Here is a 20,470-nt window from a genome sequence, read left to right on the forward strand (position 1 = left end):
GCTGTCCCCTTCGATAAAATATCGAAAAGATCTATTTTTTCGGGTGACACCGGGGACACCAACAAAAAGTGGCAATGGAAACCGTATGTGGAATTGGAAACACTGCACTGCTTTACTTTATACAGGGACACCAACTTAACAAACTTGGACAAAATATTTACACTTGTCTATGAATTGTTATTAGACTGTTCGTGCACTGCATCCGATCTCGATACGATATTTCATTATCCTTTATGATTATTGAATGTGGATGAAGCCTTATATTCAGTTTGACCAACATTTATAACAAAAATCTATAGTCAGGTGACGAATTCTTGTGAGTTTTAAATATTTGCGATTTTCTTCGCAAAATTTCAACAAAAACACATAAAAATGGCCCTCCAAGCTGCTGTAAAAGGAAAACTAATGAGCGTCATCGGCGATGAAGTAATTACTATAAAACTTTTTGTCGATTAACCTAATTTTCACCATTATTTTTCAGTGCAAGTTTTAAGAAATTTTTGCAAACAAAAATATATTTAATTTCTTCTTAAATGTATTAGTTTTCGTAGTTATAATAATATTTTTTATTCATTTTGTGTCTTAATGCTTTCAGGACACCTGTGTAGGCTTCCTGCTCGGGGGAATAGGTGAAATCAACAAAAACAGACACCCCAACTTCATGGTTGTTGATAAAAGTAAGCACTCCTCGGTTATTTTATAAATAAAAGATAGTTCCTTATTATAAGCCGGTTAAAATAAGTTAAGCAAGCTAAAATAAGTTTAGTTAGCAAGTTAAGTCTTTTGGGTAAGCTTGATCTCCATAGTTTTTGAAAATCCTAATTTTTTTTCTGTAGGTAAATATTTGGCACTAACCACCATTCCTGTTTGGTTGTTGTTTTAATAAAGCCTAACAGCTAGCCTAGTTGAGATTACACTAAAGCTTTTAAACCATTGAGAAATCATTATCATCATATTCAACTGTGAGACATCAATTATTACTGCTGGAGATAGGTATGTTGGACTTCCACATGCCCCAGTCTTGCGCCACCTGAATCCAGCGGCTCCCTGCTTGCTACCTTTGAGAAATCCTAATGAAATATTTTCCTTTGAAAAGCAACTTGATAAACATTGAACTTCACTAAAAAAATATTATTGAAGTTTGAGCAGTTTTTGACTAATTTTTGGATTTCATAAGTTTCCTCTGATATTAAATGTGAACTTCACTAAAAACATTATTAAAGTTAGAGCAGTTTATGACTAATTTTTGGATTTCATAAGATGCTTCTATATATTGAATGAAAAAATACTGCAATTACTTATGAACATGACAGTATTGTTATTCAGTTTTTGAAAATGGCAATGACTTGGAGCGCGCTTGCCTAGAAGATGCCTATTAACTCTTGACTTGAAGGTACCCATATTAAAATTGGAGGGGAAACTGATGCTGGAAGGGTGTTCCAAATCTTGGCGGTTCGAATTAGAAATGAGGAGGCAAATCGCTGCATACGTAACTGTGGAATTTCGACTACATATGGGTGCAGACCTTGGTGATGCCTTGCGGTACGATAGTAGAAAGGTGAAGGAAGAACCAGGTCGAAAAGTTCTTTCTTTCTTTGAGGTCAAAAAGGTCGAAACTTTTTTAGTACTTTCTATTGATCATTCTCATTTCCAGACACTCCAGTAAGTGAAATAGAAGAGTGTTTCAAGCGATTTGTGAAGCGCGATGACATAGACATCATCCTGATCAACCAGAACATAGCAGAAATGATCCGCCATGTGATTGATTCCCACACGTCACCCGTGCCGGCTGTGCTCGAGATCCCTTCTAAGGACCATCCATATGATGCTAGCAAAGACTCCATTCTACGTCGCGCTAAGGTATATTATTATTTATCTGAACATCTATCTTACTGCATCATAGTCTCCATTGCTGAGGGTTGTGACCCCTTTCCACTTTTTTATTTTATTTTTTATTTATTTATTCAGATACAAGTTAGCCCTTGACTGCAATCTCACCTGGTATGTGATGATGCAGTCTAAGATGGAAGCGGGCTAACCTGCACGCCTAACATCAACACCACGAGAAAATTTTGTCTACACATTTACTCGTCTTATTTTCTTATATATATACTCGTCTTATTAAACCCGAGAAAATGCGTAGACAAAATTTTCTCGCGGGGCGCATGTTTGGCCCTCTGGAAGGGGTATGGCAGTATTTTATTAAAGACACACCCCTTTGGTTTCTACATCGTACCGGAACGCTAAATCGCTTGACGGCATGGCTTTGTCGGTAGGGTTGTAACTAGCCACGGCCGAAGCCTCCCACCAGACTAGACTAGAAATTTAGAAATTATAAAATTCTAAACGCCTGCCGGGAATCGAACCAAAGACCTCCCCACTCATCCTGCCTAAGTTTGTTAACTAAGGAACTTAGGCAAGACTAGTGGTCAGTTAGTGGTGCCTCGTCCGCGCCTCGTACGTGGCACGGCCCGCGCCCGCCACGTGTTGTCATAAATCATCCCTTATGCTATAATACTGGTTTTTTGTTTCAGGGCATGTTCAACCCCGATGACTTGGTACGCTAAAGTAAAACTATTGCATGAACTTTTTTATGTAATACCAAAATACTGCTATATTTGACTGGCACAACATACTATAAATATGTCATCTACAATGAAAGAAACTTAATGTATTTCTCCATTTTGTAAACTAACTAAAACTAAATATGCATTTAATAAGTTTGTTTTTTGTGTGCAATTAGCAAAAAAACTAAAATGGTTTATATTAATATACATTCCACCCAGTTAATGTTATGTTTAGTTCTGCATATTTAATGGTATGAAAAAAATATCATTATTTAATAAATTATTATTATTCGAAAGAAGATATTCATTAATTAGTTATATTTATAGAACAATTACTATTGTATAGATCGTTGAAGTTGTATTATAATATATCACTATATCTACCTCGCGTGTTTTATTTGATCAAAAGTAACATTTTTGTGCATGGTTTTGTTTGTTGTGAGGTTTCTTTTTCTTTCTAATCTATTCCTTGGTAAGTTTCTTTTTTATTATCATATCTTATTCTTTAAATATTTTTTATATTTAATAATTTATCACTGCTTATTAGAAATTCTTCTTTTTTCAGTCAATGTTTGGTGCTGATAACTATGCAAGTTAATCTTAGTTTTCTTCAATTTTTCTTTTATTTATTGTATTCTATTCAAAATACATATAAGTACATATCTGTTTATGTAATAAAACGATTTTAAATTACTATTTTATATTTATTTATTTACATCATAAAATTAATAACTTACACAAATAATACTTGCACACATAATATACAATATGATACTGTGCACACAACCAATTAAACAAATACATAATACTCCTATTCATTTGTACACGAAACTAAAACTAAACTTTGACTAAACTAAAATTAGTCTGTACCTACTACTGAAAAATCAGTGCACTGTTAACCAAGAAAAGGAAACATATTATTTAGTGTAGGATTTGAGTTTCATGTACAACACAAATAGTACTTAGTCTAATTCCTTACTATATCACGATCATTATGACTAAAAATAGGTAAATAATTTTAGTTATAGTCATGTCAGTTAGTAATAATTATAGGTGTCGATTACTTTAATCGCCCAAAGTGGCTAATTCCGTTGTACATAATCTCTGAACTGAACTAAAATGGTACGTCTAAATCTATTGCTATCCCTTTCATAACGTTGTTTGCAGAAAAGGATAGCAATAGTTTTAGACCTGTTAATTTAGTTCAGTTTAGAGATTGTCTACAAGAGAATCTGCCCCATATTTTGTGTTCAAGAGGGGTTTATTCGTTCTAAACAAACTTAGTTTGGTTCTCTTTTGAATACTATTCATTATCCAATTTAACTCACAGTAGAAACTGAATTAAAGTTTCAAGGAACTAATATTTAATTTTCCACATTTCAGTTAGAATACTCAGCTTCAAAGTTACACGATCTCAAGAATTTACAAAGAAATCACTAAACCCGTGTAATTTTAAAACTATTTATTTTGACGGACAACTGGCAAACCATAGGTAGACGTAGATATTAGTTTCTAGAATGTGTCCACAAAATTACATGGAGTTTGATTGGTTAAAATCAGAATTGTTGCGGATGTCAATATTTTGACATCCGCGGACGCGACTGCGGATGCAGATTATGAGAAGTTCACATCCGCGCATGCGGATGTCTGAATGTTCCGCATTTTCGGATGCGGATGCGAATATCCGTGTAACATTGTACACTTTTTGATTGGTCAGGTAGCGTACGTCGATATCAACTAGCCAACCCGCGAGGCACGCGCCACTCTGGCCCCGCCCACTTTCTTTGCAGGTCTTTACTTGTTGCAAATATGAATTCGCATCCGTAAAAACTGCGCATTAAGTGATGCGGATGCGGATGTCTGAATTAATGCGAATGTTCCGTATTGGCGGATGCGGCTGCGACTATCCGTAACACCCCTGGTTAATATTCAAATAGAACCAAAGTAGGTTTGTATCGAGCGAGTGACGGAAAGACCTCTGTTAAACATAATAATTAATACCCGTAGAGTGCTAAATTTAGTTACAAGATTAGTTTTTTTTAATTTAGTTGAGTTTTAGTCGTCAAATTCCGCAATGTCGTTGTCAGACTTCCTGTGTCCGACCCAGTCCCATTTAGAGTAGTGTAGTTTAGTTTTCTTGAACTTGGGGTTCTTGGAGGTTATTCTGACGAAGATTCTCCGGCCGAAGAGAGGCTGCAGCTGTCTGAAGTTGTCCACCAGTGGGAGGTTCAGGTTAGAGAGCAGACCGCGGAAGTTGTCCATCTGTAAGACGGTAAGTTTTTATTTATACTTACAAATACTTTATTTACTTACACCGGCTTACACACTATGTATAGTACAGAAAGTAATGTACAGCGACCTTTAGAAAGAGAAAGCAGATTTGTAGAGCATTGTCTCTGTCGTTGAGACCGACAAAACGTCATATAGGTATGAGTGACAGAGAACGCTCTACAAAACCGAAATGTCATTCTAAAGGCCGATGTACTTTACTTTCTGCCGCGTACCGTATGAGGTATTTAGGGTATATTTAGTGTACTTTTCCGAAAAAAATACCTACATTTCGAAATACCCGTAGGTATCGTAGACGACAGGTCGAGATGTCAATCGGGGTATGAGGCGGGGGACGCCCCGCACACCCACGTTATCCTGCACCGGGTTAACGTGGGGGGCTCTGCGGGTGTGCGGGGCGTCCCCACCCCAATTGCCATCTCAATATGTCGCGCACTACAGGTAGGTACCTATTGTTAAACATTAATCTGAATCCCGACGCTGTCTTCAAAATCAGTAGGAAGGTTAGGAGGTACCTATATAGGTAGCTAATTGTGATATTTATATACCTAATACCCATAGTAGGATTCGAACCTAAGACCACACGAGTAGAAAGACTCTTTGGGCTTTGACTGAGGAAAAAATTATTATGGCGTCTATATTTAAAATTAATAGGTACCTACCCCAAGAGCCGGTGGAAAATTATTGCTCATTGCTTGAATGGCGCTTAAGAGATTCTTACCAAAAACTCAAGCTTACCTGGAACACAGAGATAGGCAGGTAGTCGGAGAAAACGACCCACGTGACCGCCTCAGCACAGGGCGGCGTGGTCAGCGAGCCCTTGTACGTGTAGAAGCGCTCAGCATCGAGCCCCGACAGGATGGACGAGAGAGAGAAGGTGTGAGGCAGCTGCATGCTCGTGTTGTAGTTCTCAATCGCTGAAAGGTTCTTTACTATGGGAGTTAGCAGCTTGGCTTCAAATTCCACTACCTGGGGAAACGTTTAAAAATTGGCATTAACTTAAAAGCGCTCTGTCAGTCTGAACGACAGTGAAGGTGGTTTTATGGAGAACGATGCCGAACATTCGGCAAACATTCGTTGGTGGAGCGGCCTCAATCGTAAAATAACATTCGCAAAACAATTGCCACACGTTCGTGTTGAGGCGGCAATTTGGCTCGCATCAAAGGAAATAGGCGGCAATTTCGCCCGCATCAAAGAAAATTCTTTGTACGTAAATTCGTCAAACATTCGCCGAATCCCGAATGTGGTGGCTCCACTACTGGCAAGTTAGAGGATGTATGTATGTATGTATGCATACCTATACTTTATTGCACCACAAAACACAAATGACAGGTTACAAAAGAAAGGCCTCGTTGGTCTAGTGATTAGCAATGTATGACTGAAGATGACGAGGTCTCGGGTTCGATTCCCGGGTCGGAAATAAAATAGTTAGATAGCTATTGGGTTTTCTGTTAAGAAATTTTCAGTACTAGCTCTGAGCTAGGAAGTTATGGCGGTGAGTCATCCCCGTGCCTCGCAGCAAAAAAAGTCGTTCCTGTGCCTGACCTTTCCGGTCGTGTTGGATTTCCGTCCCATCCGGCTATGCGAGTAAGGGAATAGAGAGTGCACCTGTGTTTGCGCACACACTTGTGCATTATAATACAAACGCAGACGTCTTAACCACTAGGACATCACCGCTCTAGCAAATATTTACGTAATAATAAAAATAAAATCAGATTGCAGTACTAATAAAGTATTTTTTTACCTGGTAGAAGAAAGCCAGCACACAAAGACCATCTGGATGCTGCAACGCTTCGGCCAAACTCCTGTACTTCTTATTCCTATGGATGATGTGCATTTCCAGGGGAAGTCGCATGTCATTGAGAGTGTGTTCAGAACCCCGGTTGTTCTTGTCACCCCAATGGAAATGCAGGCCTTCAATTTCATACTCGTTGTCAAGAGGGCCACCGAAGATGTAGGGCAGGCGGAAACCCTTCTTTTCCTCTTCGGATGAGTATTTTGGGATGGTTAGTGCCACTGTAAAGATGATTACGTGGATTTAAAAACTACGCCAGTGGTACAACAAATCCGTTTATTTTAATGTAGATAACGGGTAGGTACATACCACGATTAATTTCGTAATTGTTGTATGTAACCCGTTAAGCTTAAAATCACCCGTTTATTATTCGTAGCTACAGTTTACAAAAGTTTAGGTTACCATAAAAACCATCGCATCATAACAAACAAGATTAGTACATCAATATGATAGGATTACAAACATTACAAATCACGCCGTCCTTTTCCACAGAGACGGCGAACTGAAAAGGATAGCAATATATTGAGGGAAAAAGAACCTGTTTCATGACAATCTAAAAAGAAAAAGGTAAAAAAAAAATGCCGTGTTAAGCTATATAAAGTCTCCGATAACCATGTCGGAGGATTGCCAGCGAAACATACAAAAAAAAAATTGAGGGTCCTTATTTACCTGAATGTCCGTTATTGGTGGTAGTTAGTGGCCCAGGCAAGGGGTTCTGGTACCCGATAAGCTCCATGGCAGGTATGGAGATGGGGATGGCTTGTCGTGCTGCGATGGCTATGGGCGATTGCTGGCGGCCGCCACAAGCTGGATGGAGGACTGCCCATCGACGCTGGTCCGATGCCCGGTAGCCCCATCCAAGCGCTGTTGTAATTACTGTAAAACAAACAAAAGTCATAGCTCGTAACTCTACAGAACATATCATATTCCTTAAATAACATGCTGAAAATTATTACTTGCGTTCCATAACACTTAACAGCTGGCATCCCATAACTTTTGTTTACTTAAAAATCCATCCTAAAGTTGGATGGAGTGTCCCCGTCTCACTCTTACGAACTTATCTAATCCTACCTACAATATAATGGTTTTGAAAAAAATAAAACTGTTCTGCTCCCTCTACAACCTCTCGCACTGCCAAGGGCCACTGGCCGAGATCACTCATAGAGTTAAGCGCTTCCCTGTCCACTTTCACTCTCTTTTTCTCTTTATGCCCGCGACTTCGTCCGCGTGGATTTAAGTTTTTGAAAACCCCGTAGGAACTCTTTAATTTTCCAGGATCAAAAGTAGCCTATGTCCTTCCCCGGGATGCAGGCTATCTCTGTACCAAATTTCATCAAAATCAGTTAAACGGATGGGCCGTGAAAAGCTAGCAGACCGACAGACAGACACACTTTCGCATTTATAATATTATTATGGATGTTTTTGGTACAAAAAACAGGTACAAGCACTTAGAACAAACTGGTCACCGGCTCCGAGACTATAATTCGTGAGACGATTTGTTTATGTTCGTGACAAGTTTTATTAGTAAGTATGAGTGTCAAATAATTATCTACCGATTCATATCGAGATTCATAAAGAAGACAATGATGAATGTTATCAAAACAAGGAGCGTCTGATCAGACATTAACAAACAATTTGCTCCTAAGGGCCAGCGCCCACAGGCGGAGCGGAGTAGAGAAGTCTTTTTGATAAGTTGATATCAAGTCAAAGTTTACTCCTAAAGTCCGACCATGTTGACTGTGGTTTCCCTTTATATACTTGGTACGCGTTGTACTTAAGTAGTACACTTCTTTTTAGGGTTCCGTACCTCAAAAAAAAGGAATCCTTGTAGGGTCACTTTGTTGTCTGTCTGTCTGTATGTGTGTCTGTCGTGTCTTCCGTCAACTTCCCGTTGACCTAGCATCATAAAATTTGGCAGGTAGGTAGGTCTTATAGCACAAGTAAAGGAAAAAATCCTAAAACCGTGAATTTGTGTTTACTTACATCTCCAAAAAAAAGTATTTTTAATTTTCAAAGTAAGATAACTATATCAAGTGGGGTATCAAATGAAAAGGCTTTACTCGTATATTCTAAAACAGATTTTACTTTACTTTTATGCATAATAATGAGATTCTCCGGACGATGTGTGAGTACTTGGATGTCGCCATCTACCGGTATTGGTTGACGCAGCATCGCAGTGCGAACCGTAAATAATGATAGAAATACTATACATTATACATTATTGTACTTATTTTAGATTTTAATTTTGTTTAAATTTATTTTATTTATAATTTTTAATAACTTCTGTAATAATATGGGTACATTTTGCCTGAAATAAAGAACATTATTATTATTATTATTATTATTATTATAATAGTGCTAAGTGCAATATGATTTATGATGCATACCTAATGTCGAAAAAATTCGACTGTAGTCCGGAACCCTCGGTGCACGAGTCTGACTCGCACTTGGCCGGTTTTTTAAATTCCATTACAAGTTAGCCCTTGACTGTCTCGTTGGTGGCAAGTGATGATGCAGTCTAAGATAGAAGCGGGCTAATTTGGAAGGGGTAAAGCAGTACCCATACCCTTATTAGTTTCTACACGGCATCGTGCCGGAACGCTAAATCGCTTGGCGACACGGATCTGCCGGTGGGGTGGTAACTAGACACGGCCGTAGCCTCCCATCACAACCCTCTCAATAAACGCTGAAAGCTATAAGCAAGGGTAGCCTCGATAGCTAAACGGTTAAAGGAGCGGACTGAAAACCGAAAGGTCGCCGGTTCAAACCTCACCCGTTGCACTAATTGTCGTACCTACTCCTAGCACAAGCTTTATGCTTTTGGAGCATAAAGCTTGTGCTAGGAGGGGATTGGAGATTGGAGGGGAAAAGGGGAATATTTATTTATTAAAAAAAGGGTTATAATTCAATCAATCTACATCCATACTAATATTATAAATGCGAAAGTGTGTCTGTCTGTCTGCATGTCTGCTTGCCTTTCACAGCCCATCCGTTTAACCGATTTTGACAAAATTTGGTACAGATATAGCTTGCATCCCGGGGAAGGACATAGGTAGGCTACTTTTTATCTCGGAAAATTAAAGAGTTCCCACGGGATTTTTAAAACCTAAATCCACGCGTACGAAGTCGCGGGCATCATCTAGTATGTATATTAAATATATACAGGTATAGTAGGTACAGTATGTTGAACGGCTTAATTAAGTACCTACTGAGCCGATTTTCATAAATGAGGTGTCAATTGATTTGCTAATTATAATCTGGGTGACATAGACTAGGTAGGTAGGTACTTACATTTTATACGAATAGATTCAATACTTATATCCAAAAACCGGCCAAGTGCAAGTCAGACTCGCGCACCGAGAGTTCCGTACTACAGTCGTATTTTTTCGACATTTTGCACTATAATTCAAAAACTATGATGCATAAAAATAAATAAAAATCTGTTTTAGAATGCACAGGTGAAGACCTTTCATATTATAATACACCACTTGATATGTTATCTTACTTCGATAATTGAAAATACTAATTATTATTAGTTCATGACCACAGTTTAATTTTTTTTGTGTGTTGTAACCACAAATTCACGGTTTTCAGATTTTTCCCCGAATGCCTGCTATAAGACCTACCTACATGCCAAATTTCATGATTCTAGGGCAACGGGAAGTACCCCGTAGGTTTCTTGAACAGACAGACAGACAACAAAGTGATCCTATAAGGGTTCCGTTTTTCCTTTTGAGGTACGGAACCCTTAAAAGCGGCCAAGTGCAAGTCAGACTGTATTTTTATACAATTTTCATACATTGAGGTTTAAAAATATCATCTTACAATATCATCATGAAGAAATAATAAAATAGCTTATTAATAATTAATTTCCTTGTTTAGTTTTATATTTAGGTACAAGCTTACGTTATAATAAGTGATTATATACTTTTACCTCAATTATTGATTTATTACTAAGCATTGAAATACGAGGAATTATGTGCTTATTTATTTGCAATGGTCCTCGAGAAAATTGTAGGGAGTGTGAGGTGGAATGGTACAGTGGAAACAACTTTTTATCGCACTAATAATACAACAGTAATATTATAACATAGGTAGGTATTTATTTGTTTTGTACCAAAAACTTATACACTTAACATAAGAATAAGTTTAAAACATAAACATTGAAAGGGCATGCACAAAATGCACAAAATCCCTTTAAGAGGTGTCTACCAGAACTCAGAAGTAAAATGCTATAGTAGTGAAATGCTATATATAATAAGATTTTTTGATAAATTCATGAATGAGGATTTCGGCGCTGTTATTTACCTACTTGGAATTATTTTTGAACTGTATTTGTGTACCGTACCTACTATTATATTTTTTATAATTTTTAATAAGTATTTTTTTAATTTTGTAACTATTAAATTTAAAAGTAATTTTGAAAACCAAAAATTAATTTAATTATTATTTATTTGTTTATACATCCTCGGTAATTAAACAATGCAGCAAACATTTAAACACATCCACTATAGTATAAAATCTATTATACTTACATTATTATAAAATATATTATTATGACGATTGCAACTCAATTTAAATTCGCTGCACCTAGTGTCTAAAAAGCGGCGGCATTTATTATCGCATAATATATTATGTAAAACTAATATATTTTATGATAATTATATTAATTCAGTATTCGTATACTTGTCACAGCTCATTTTATGGTTGTCCAATTGACGGATTGCCCACAAATCAATACCTCGTTAGACATAAAAATATTCAAATGTACGTGTCATGACTACGAATCGGTAATTGACTTTGCTCAAAAACGAGAACCAAAAAATATATCTATGCGCCACTTACACTGGCCAACATATCAAAAATTCCAGCCACGGGCCAAGGGTATCGTGAACGACAATCCTATTATACATCATTATGCAAAGCTTGAACAAATTATGCATGTTACGAGTTATGGCACTTTTTACGGCCGTCTCAAAGCTGTTAATCAATGCGTCTTTTTAATAAGGGTTCCTAAATATGCATGTATACATTATTTATTTATTTTTACTATTTTATTTAGGTAGGTAGGTTCTCAAAGGTGTGTGAAGTATACCAATCCGCACTTGGTCAGCGTGGTGGACTATGGGCTAAACTCTTCTCATTCTGAAAGGAGACCCGTGCCAATATTGAGCCCGCGATGGGTTGTGATGATGATACTTAGGCATTTATTACTTACCTATTAAAAATTTACACACTGCATAATCATATTGCAGTCATAATTATTATATTCAAAATAGATTGTTATCCCGCAGGAACTGTTTGTTTTTTCGGGATAAAAAGTAGCCTGTCACTCTCCCGGTTCCTAACTATAACCATGCAAAAAATCACGTCGATCCGTTGCTCTGTTGCGGCGTGATTGAAGGACAAACCAACAAACAAACACACTTTCGCATTTATAATATTAGTGGGAAGTGGGATAATCAAAGTGTATAAGAAAAGTACAGGTAGGATGTGTTTTTAAAGTTCCATGCCAAAATGGTACGAAATTTGAATGGTAAATGGTAAAACAAAAACCCTTATGGTACGACTACGTTCATCTGTCCACCCATCCGTTATGGGCGTTACATTGTTTGTAAACTTTTTATCACGTGTACGTAGGTAGTAGGTGTATCGCGTAACTCAAAATCGATTACTGCATGGTTCCAACTCTCGTGATGGCAACATTATGATTAACTTTGGGCTTGTAGAACGTCAGTCGCAATAGTTAAGAAGATTGTAGGTTGTAGGCTTAAAAGATCGATATGATCAAGATTAGAATAACAATTTGTTGTTAGGTATATTGTTTGCAAATGCATTTAAATCCGATCACAATGGGCTGTTTTTACTTTATCAATATTTTGCTCTCATATGGAAATACGTTCGTATGGATTTTAATAAATCTCAGTGAGGTATTCCGTTAGTAGAATATCCTTAGATCTAATATATCTGGTAGAAAAATAACACTTCAAAATTTCTTTTTTTTAAAGACTAAAATCCAGCATTTCGAAAATATTATAAATACGTAGTCAGACTCAAATGATTCTCTTACTTTGATCACAATCTGTGTAGACCCTTGTCACCCAAGGCATAAATTGACCCAAAATTCACGCGTGAGAATCAGAGTGCATACATAATATTATAAGCTAAGTATTACAATACTTATTATGTAATAGAAAAAAGAACAATCAAATATTTTAATGAATAAAATTAGAATTTATAAATTGTGAATTGGGTAAGGTTTGATATGAGTTCCGGTATTAGAAACAACTAGGTTGCGAATAGTGAGAATAGGTTAAACAATAAAAAACCGGACAAGTGCGAGTCGGACTCGCACACGAAGGATTCCGTACAATCGTACAAGATATACCTGACACTTTTATGTAGAACACTGCAAGTTAATGATGGATTGCGCCATCTATATTATGTATTTTTTTCGTGAATACATTTTAATCTTTTTTTATGATGGAACCTCGATTTCACGGTTTTCGGATTTTTCCCTTTACTTGTGCTATAAGACCTATCTACAACTGCCCAATTTCATGATTCTACATTAACGGGAAGTACCTTGGATAGGTTTTATTGACAGACATGCCATACAGAGAGATGCAGACAGGCAACAAAGTGATCCTATAATGGTTCCTTTTGCGGTCAAATTTCCTGATGAGTTATTTATGAAAGTCGAGCATCAGCTGAGAGGATATTCTCCAAGGAGTAGAAAAAATAAAGGTTGCCTACTTTCCCCTCTGCGCAATTACGGGGTTGCCAGGTATAAATAGATAAAGTAAGCGTATTTAATATACCCTCATCTGTTATTTAATCGAATTTATTATATCAAATGAAAAATTATTTTACTCCCAATCCAACCGTATTAGGTTATCCAAGTGGATGAAGTCGCAGATATCATCTACCTAGGTACTTAGTTGAAAATAAATAAAGGCTTCATGAAAACCCTAATAACAATTATCGACTACGGAAGCTCGTTGAATACCAGTTACATATTTAAGGAGCGTAAAATGACAGCCGTCCCCACTTACCTACTAGTAGGTATGTAATTTGCTAGGTTGTTCTATAGGTATAATCAATAAGTATGTGTTCGGTGGAGAGATGGGAGGTATGCACACGATTACCCATCCTTCGCCAGATTGCAGCGCCCTATCACAACCTCTATCGGATCAGGCTAGGGCTCTGTTATAGCTGTAAAAGAAGGCCTTACGAAAGTAAGTAATTAAATAAATGTAGATGCCATACGAAGTGACATGTTCCGGCATGCTCATGAACTTAGAGGGCAAACTTCTATGACCTGTTGAATAAATCTGCTAAATCCGATAAAAAATTATAAATCATTCATCTAGATGAGCTTTTGCCTTTTTTACTTAACCAATAGTTATTAATCAAGCAAAAACCATTTTGTCAAATTCAGTTTGGTAATTTGCAAATCGTAATGATCGTTACCTACTGTCACAGAATTAAGTATTATTATTTATACTATATATAGCTCAATTACCACTCACTCACTGATTGACATAATTGTTCTCCTAGAAAGAGATTGAAAATGATATAATAATGTATGGGAGATATGTTCAGAAGTGGGATTCGAGTAGGGAAAAATTATGACATTTCAGAAAAACAAGATGGCGGCCGACCTGACTTTTGTAACTTTTTTGTTTTCCAACCGATTTTGTTACAACTTGCAACAATTGAAGATATTAGTAAACAATTTTTAGAAAATGTGAAAAAAATTGGAAAAACAAGATGGCGGCCGAGATTTTCAAAAAATTTCCTCCTGTAAAATTTTGTATGAAACTTTTTTTTTTCACTTGTGGTTTCATATAGAAGACAAAGATTCCTTTCGGGCAACATATGGAGGGAGCTGATGATTGAGGATTTCGGAGACGGGTGAAGGGCACGCTTAGGGTATTGAAGATAGGTGGGAGGTGCTCAAGCAAATGTCATTCGAAACGTCATCCAATTGCCAAAAATTTGAAAAAAAATTCAAAATTCCGAAAAAAAGATGGCCGCCATACAAATTTCATCGGCGTCCATCTCGGAGGGTATGACAGATGGAAGAGTGGTTTCTTGGCAAGAGATGATCAGGATCCGAAGGTCTACTCGATGACTTGAAAAAAAATTCAAAATGGCGGAATTTATTTTTTCATACAAAATATAAAACTTTTATTATTTATTCAAAATGGCGATTATAGACCTCGAGAGCTGCTTTAGCAGCTCGAGCAGCGAGCAAAATACTAGTTATTATATTATTATACTATATATAGCTCAATTACCACTCACTCACTGATTGACATAATTGTTCTCCTAGAAAGAGATAGAAAATGATATAATAATGTATGGGAGATATGTTCAGAAGTGGGATTCGACTAGGGAAAAATTATGACATTTCAGAAAAACAAGATGGCGGCCGACCTGACTTTTGTAACTTTTTTGTTTTCCAACCGATTTTGTTACAACTTGCAACAATTGAAGATATTAGTAAACGGTTTTTAGAAAAAGTGAAAAAATTTGAAAAACAAGATGGCGGCCGAGATTTTCAAAAAATTCCCTCCTGTAAAATTTTGTATGAAACTTTTTTTTTTCAATCACGGTTTCATATAGAAGACAAAGATTCCTTTAGGGCAACATATGGAGGGAGCTGATGATTGAGGATTTCGGAGACGGGTGAAGGGCACGCTTAGGGTATTGAAGATAGGTGGGAGGTGCTCGAGCAAATGTCATTCGAAACCTCATCCAATTGCCAAAAATTTGAAATTTTTTTTAAAATTCCGAAAAAAAGATGGCCGCCATACAAATTTCATCCGCGTCCATCTCGGAGGGTATGAAAGATGGAAGAGTGGTTTCTTGGCAAGAGATGATCAGGATCCGAAGGTCTACTCGATGGATGGAAAAAAAATTCAAAATGGCGGAATTTTTTTTTTCATACAAAATTTTTTATTATTCAAAATGACGATTATAGACCTCGAGAGCTGCTTTAGCAGCTCGAGCAGCGAGCAAAATACTAGTTATTATACTATATATAGCTCAATTACCACTCACTCACTCACTCACTGACTCATTGACATAATTGTTCTCCTAGAAAGAGATAGAAAATGATATAATAATGTATGGGAGATATGTTCAGAAGTGGGATTCGAGTAGGGAAAAATTATGACATTTCAGAAAAACAAGATGGCGGCCGACCTGACTTTTGTAACTTTTTTGTTTTCCAACCGATTTTGTTACAACTTGCAACTATTGAAGATATTAGTAAACATGTTTTAGAAAAAGTGTAAAAAATTGGAAAAACAAGATGGCGGCCGAGATTTTCAAAAAATTTCCTCCTGTAAAATTTTGTATGAAACTTTTTTTTTTCAATCACGGTTTCATATAGAAGACAAAGATTCCTTTAGGGCAACATATGGAGGGAGCTGATGATTGAGGATTTCGGAGACGGGTGAAGGGCACGCTCAAGGTATTGAAGATAGGTGGGAGGTGCTCGACCAAATGTCATTCGAAACCTCATCCAATTGCCAAAAATTTGAAAAAAAATTTAAAATTCCGAAAAAAAGATGGCCGCCATACAAATTTCATCGGCGTCCATCTCGGAGGGTACGAAAGATGGAAGAGTGGTTTCTTGGCAAAAGATGATCAGGATTCAAAGGTCTATTCGATGACTTGAAAAAAAATTCAAAATGGCGGAATTTTTTTTTTCATAGAAAATGTATGACTTTTTTAAAATTGTTCAAAGGGCCATTATAGACCTCGAGAGCTGCTTTAGCAGCTCGAGCAGCGAGCAAAATACTAGTTATACTATATATAGCTCAATTACCACTCACTCACTGATTGACATAATTGTTCTCCTAGAAAGAGATAGAAAATGATATAATAATGTATGGGAGATATGTTCAGAAGTGGGATTCGACTAGGGAAAAATTATGACATTTCAGAAAAACAAGATGGCGGCCGACCTGACTTTTGTAACTTTTTTGTTTTCCAACCGATTTTGTTACAACTTGCAACAATTGAAGATATTAGTAAACGATTTTTAGAAAATGTCAAAAAAATAGGAAAAACAAGATGGCGGCCGAGATTTTCAAAAAATTCCCTCCTGTAAAATTTTGTATGAAACTTTTTTTTTTTCACTTATGGTTTCATATAGAAGACAATGATTCCTTTAGGGCAACATATGGAGGGAGCTGATGATTGAGGATTTCGGAGACGGGTGAAGGGCACGCTTTAGGTATCGAAGATAGGTGGGAGGTGCTCGACCAAATGTCATTCGAAACCTCATCCAATTGCCAAAAATTGGAAAAAAAATTTAAAATTCCGAAAAAAAGATGGCCGCCATACAAATTTCATCGGCGTCCATCTCGGAGGGTATGACAGATGGAAGAGTGGTTTCTTGGCAAGAGATGATCAGGGTCCGAAGGTCTACTCGTTGGATGGAAAAAAAATTGAAAATGGCGGAATTTATTTTTTCATACAAAATTTTTTATTATTCAAAATGGCCATTATAGACCTCGAGAGCTGCTTTAGCAGCTCGAGCAGCGAGCAAAATACTAGTTATACTATATATAGCTCAATTACCACTCACTGACTCACTGACTGACTCATTGACATAATTGTTCTCCTAGAAAGAGACAGAAAATGATATAATAATGTATGGGAGATATGTTCAGAAGTGGGATTCGAGTAGGGAAAAATTATGACATTTCAGAAAAACAAGATGGCGGCCGACCTGACTTTTGTAACTTTTTGTTTTCCAACCGATTTTGTTTAACTTGCAGTTATTTAGATATTAGCAAACGAATTTTTTTCAGAAAACGTGTAAAAAAATTGGAAAAACAAGATGGCGGCCGAGATATTTCCCAAATTTTCTCCTGTAAAGTTTTCGTATTGACTTTTTGTTTTCACTTATGGCTTCTACAGCAGGACAAGCTCCTTTAGGGCAACACATCGGAGGAGCTGAATGATTGACTTATTTCGGAGGACGGGTGAAGGGCACGCTCTAGGGTATATTGAAGATAGGTGGGAGGTGCTCGACGAATGTCATTTACGAACCTCATCCATATTGCCAAAAATTTGAAAAAAAATTTTGTTTTTTTTACATCCCCCCCCCCCCCTTGTGCAAAAAAAGATGGCCGCAATACAATTTCATCGGCGTCCAATCTCGGAGGGTATCGAAAGATGGAAGAGTGGTTTCTTGGCAAAAGATGATCAGGATCTAAAGGTCTATTCGATGACTTGAAAAAAAAATTCAAATGGCGGAATTTATTTTTTCATACAAAATTTAAAACTTTTTTTATTTATTCAAATGGCGATTATAGACCTCGAGAGCTGCTTTAGCAGCTCGAGCAGCGAGCAAAATACGTTTAAAATGGTCCATCCCAAAATATCACCCCGAGTACTAACATCGATATTTATGTAGTAAATTATCTCATTATTATTAGGATACCTAAGTGCATTTAGATGAAAATTACAAACAATTTCGACCTCAGTTATCTGACCTAGATTTGAGGTCGTCCATTTGTGCATTTTGCTAATTTTCACGCTTGCTATAATTCGTTATCCTTAGCAAATAGCAAATACCTAGGCCTGAATAGAAATATTATCTATGCACATATCGCATGCATATCATCATCTGAACCGTGTCTGAACCCATCGCCGGCCCACTACTGAGTATGTACAGATCTCCTCTTAGAATGACAAGGGTTTAGAAATTAGAATAGAACAGAAATATTTTTTATTCATATAAACTTTTACAAGAACTTTTGAATCTTCTAATGTATTTATCACTGTACACAGGTTCGGAATACATTTCCTATGACGAGAAGAATTAGCAAGAAACTCGGCGGTTGCTCTTTTCAAAAATATTAATATGCCGTGTATAAAAGTAGTTGCAGTCCCGCACATTGCTGGAGTAGTGGATTTAGGTCATAATCCACCACGCTGGTCAGGTACGTATTGGCAGAATTTACCTTTAAAAATATTATGGCGAACTCTCAGCCATGCAGGTTGAGGTTCCCTCACGATGTTTTCCTTCACCGTTAAAAAAGCAAGTGATACTTTTAAAACGCACAATAACTCCGTTAAAAGTTAGAGGTTGCGTGCCCGAAATCGAATCCTAGATCCCCGAATTGCACGCCGATGTAATAACCAATATATAGGCTGGATTTTTGGAACGCTAAATTGCTTGGCAACACATTTTGCCGGTAAGGTCTTTAATCTTTATTTTTAATCAAACTTTAATTTAATTTATTGTTTTTATGAAATCAAATCTATTAATTAAGCAATTGCAAATATTAATTAGCTGTAGTTAATTAGTTATATATGTTAATATTCTCACGTATTCTCTCATATTCTCAGGTGTGTGAAGTCTACCAATCCGCACATGGCCGGCGTGGTAGACTATGGCCAAACCCTGCTCACTCTGAGAGGAGACCCGTGCTCTGTAGTGAGCCGGTTATGGGTTGATCATGATGATGATGATACCTACATGAATGTTTTTACGGATGTTTTTGCGAGCCGATATGTACGAAAGGAAGAGCCCACGTGTTAGGCATGTCTCGCCGATCGTACGTGATTTCGATTGCCTTTAAAACCGTTTTTACACGCAACCGTGTATTAACATACATCTTCGCTTCTGATTAAGTATGATTCAACCTTCGATCTTATCTGATTTTTATAGTTTAAACGCACCGAATCAGATTCTTTTGTTTCACATTAGAAAAAATATGCTCTAATTTTCAGCTACCTACCGTAATATTTATTGTTTGTTAAAACAAATATTGTAATTAATTAATTTTAATTAATTATAGTCCTGTAATTTATTTTAATTAATAATAAATTTAATGATTTATTTTTATTTTATTTTATTATTATATTATTAGTATACTTACAAACAACATTATTAAAAAATACCTACTTAATTTATTCAATCATTGCTAGTTTGCTGAATCAACAAAATAATCTAAAGGTAAAAGATAAATAGACAGGACGTTCGGAAAATCGTCCAAGCGTTCGGATGATCTTAATTAATAATTCTTAATCAAATAAAAAAAATGCTTATTTTTTAACGGTTTGGATATGGTTCATTAATTGACTTCTTGAAACGAATCTCATAAATTAACCATAACCTTTTAAATTGATTAGAGTCTGATAAAATTAAAAATGTTCGTTGTTTTAATAATAATATTTTTTGTTGCAGTACTTACTAGGAAGTAAGAAATTATTAAAACTTTTGATATGCAATTTAGATTGATAATTAATAATTACAAAAATGTTTCTTACTATAATAATAAATTAAAATTATTAATTGGTAAACATTATTAAGTACTTTTTCTCTACTAGAAATTTCCTAATTTCTTAATTAATTAAGTAAGTAAATATTATTTTTAATCTGTAAAATTAAACAACTCACCGTTTACCGCCAAAATGGCGATGGCGGCCGAGAAGACGGAATTCATTTTTTTTCGCACTTTTTTTTAAAAATTGAGATCTGTTTTAAAACCGGGTGGTATCACCACAGGATGCTTCCTTCCTCGCAGCCCGCGGTTTATATACTACAACATCAACATCTTGTGCACAGCGATTTCAATGGCCTAACGCGCCGTTGACGTGAGAACCAACCCTTTATTGCCTGTAACGTGTGTCTGCCTGGCCCGCACTATCTTTACTTTTTTATACTTATTTGAGTTTTTAATTCAATTCATACTTAGATTTTGTTTTTGGGGTTCCGTACTTCAAAAGGAAAACAGGAACTCTTATAGGAGCACTTTGTTGTATGTATCTCTGTCTGTCTGTCTCT

At 36.4% G+C, this 20,470-nt stretch overlaps 2 protein-coding genes across 2 annotated transcripts; one reads left to right on the forward strand and one right to left on the reverse strand.

The window, feature by feature from the left end:
- Nucleotides 1–270: 270 nt before the first annotated feature.
- Nucleotides 271–3,263, forward strand: Vha14-1 (V-type proton ATPase subunit Vha14-1). Its single transcript, XM_034973858.2, has 5 exons — nucleotides 271–426; nucleotides 596–677; nucleotides 1,655–1,860; nucleotides 2,535–2,558; nucleotides 3,133–3,263. Exons 1-5 carry the CDS (start codon nucleotides 373–375, stop codon nucleotides 3,163–3,165), a joined length of 399 nt encoding a protein of 132 aa, XP_034829749.1. The 5' UTR covers nucleotides 271–372; the 3' UTR covers nucleotides 3,166–3,263.
- Nucleotides 3,264–20,219, reverse strand: CAH9 (Carbonic anhydrase 9). Its single transcript, XM_069502243.1, has 5 exons — nucleotides 20,084–20,219; nucleotides 7,321–7,527; nucleotides 6,601–6,872; nucleotides 5,595–5,825; nucleotides 3,264–4,829 (listed from the first exon to the last, which is right to left on the reverse strand). The coding sequence occupies exons 1-5, from the start codon at nucleotides 20,127–20,129 to the stop codon at nucleotides 4,623–4,625; spliced, it is 963 nt and encodes a 320-aa protein (XP_069358344.1). The 5' UTR covers nucleotides 20,130–20,219; the 3' UTR covers nucleotides 3,264–4,622.
- Nucleotides 20,220–20,470: the final 251 nt, after the last annotated feature.

This window comes from Maniola hyperantus, chromosome 12, assembly GCF_902806685.2.
Source record: "Maniola hyperantus chromosome 12, iAphHyp1.2, whole genome shotgun sequence".
Classification (NCBI taxonomy): Eukaryota; Metazoa; Arthropoda; class Insecta; order Lepidoptera; family Nymphalidae; genus Maniola; species Maniola hyperantus.

What these genes read in the sequence shown, in the direction of transcription:
- Vha14-1 (XM_034973858.2), top strand. Translation starts at nt 373, where the DNA reads ATGGCCCTCCAAGCTGCTGTAAAAGGAAAACTAATGAGCGTCATCGGC. An exon ending in CCATTCTACGTCGCGCTAAG is followed by an intron (nt 1,861 to 2,534) that starts GTATATTATTAT and finishes TTTTTGTTTCAG; the next exon opens with GGCATGTTCAACCCCGATGA. An exon ending in TGTTCAACCCCGATGACTTG is followed by an intron (nt 2,559 to 3,132) that starts GTACGCTAAAGT and finishes TTCTTTTTTCAG; the next exon opens with TCAATGTTTGGTGCTGATAA.
- CAH9 (XM_069502243.1), bottom strand. Translation starts at nt 20,129, where the DNA reads ATGAATTCCGTCTTCTCGGCCGCCATCGCCATTTTGGCGGTAAACG. An exon ending in CGCCATTTTGGCGGTAAACG is followed by an intron (nt 7,528 to 20,083) that starts GTGAGTTGTTTA and finishes TTTGTTTTACAG; the next exon opens with TAATTACAACAGCGCTTGGA. An exon ending in TGCCTATCTCTGTGTTCCAG is followed by an intron (nt 4,830 to 5,594) that starts GTAAGCTTGAGT and finishes ACCGTCTTACAG; the next exon opens with ATGGACAACTTCCGCGGTCT.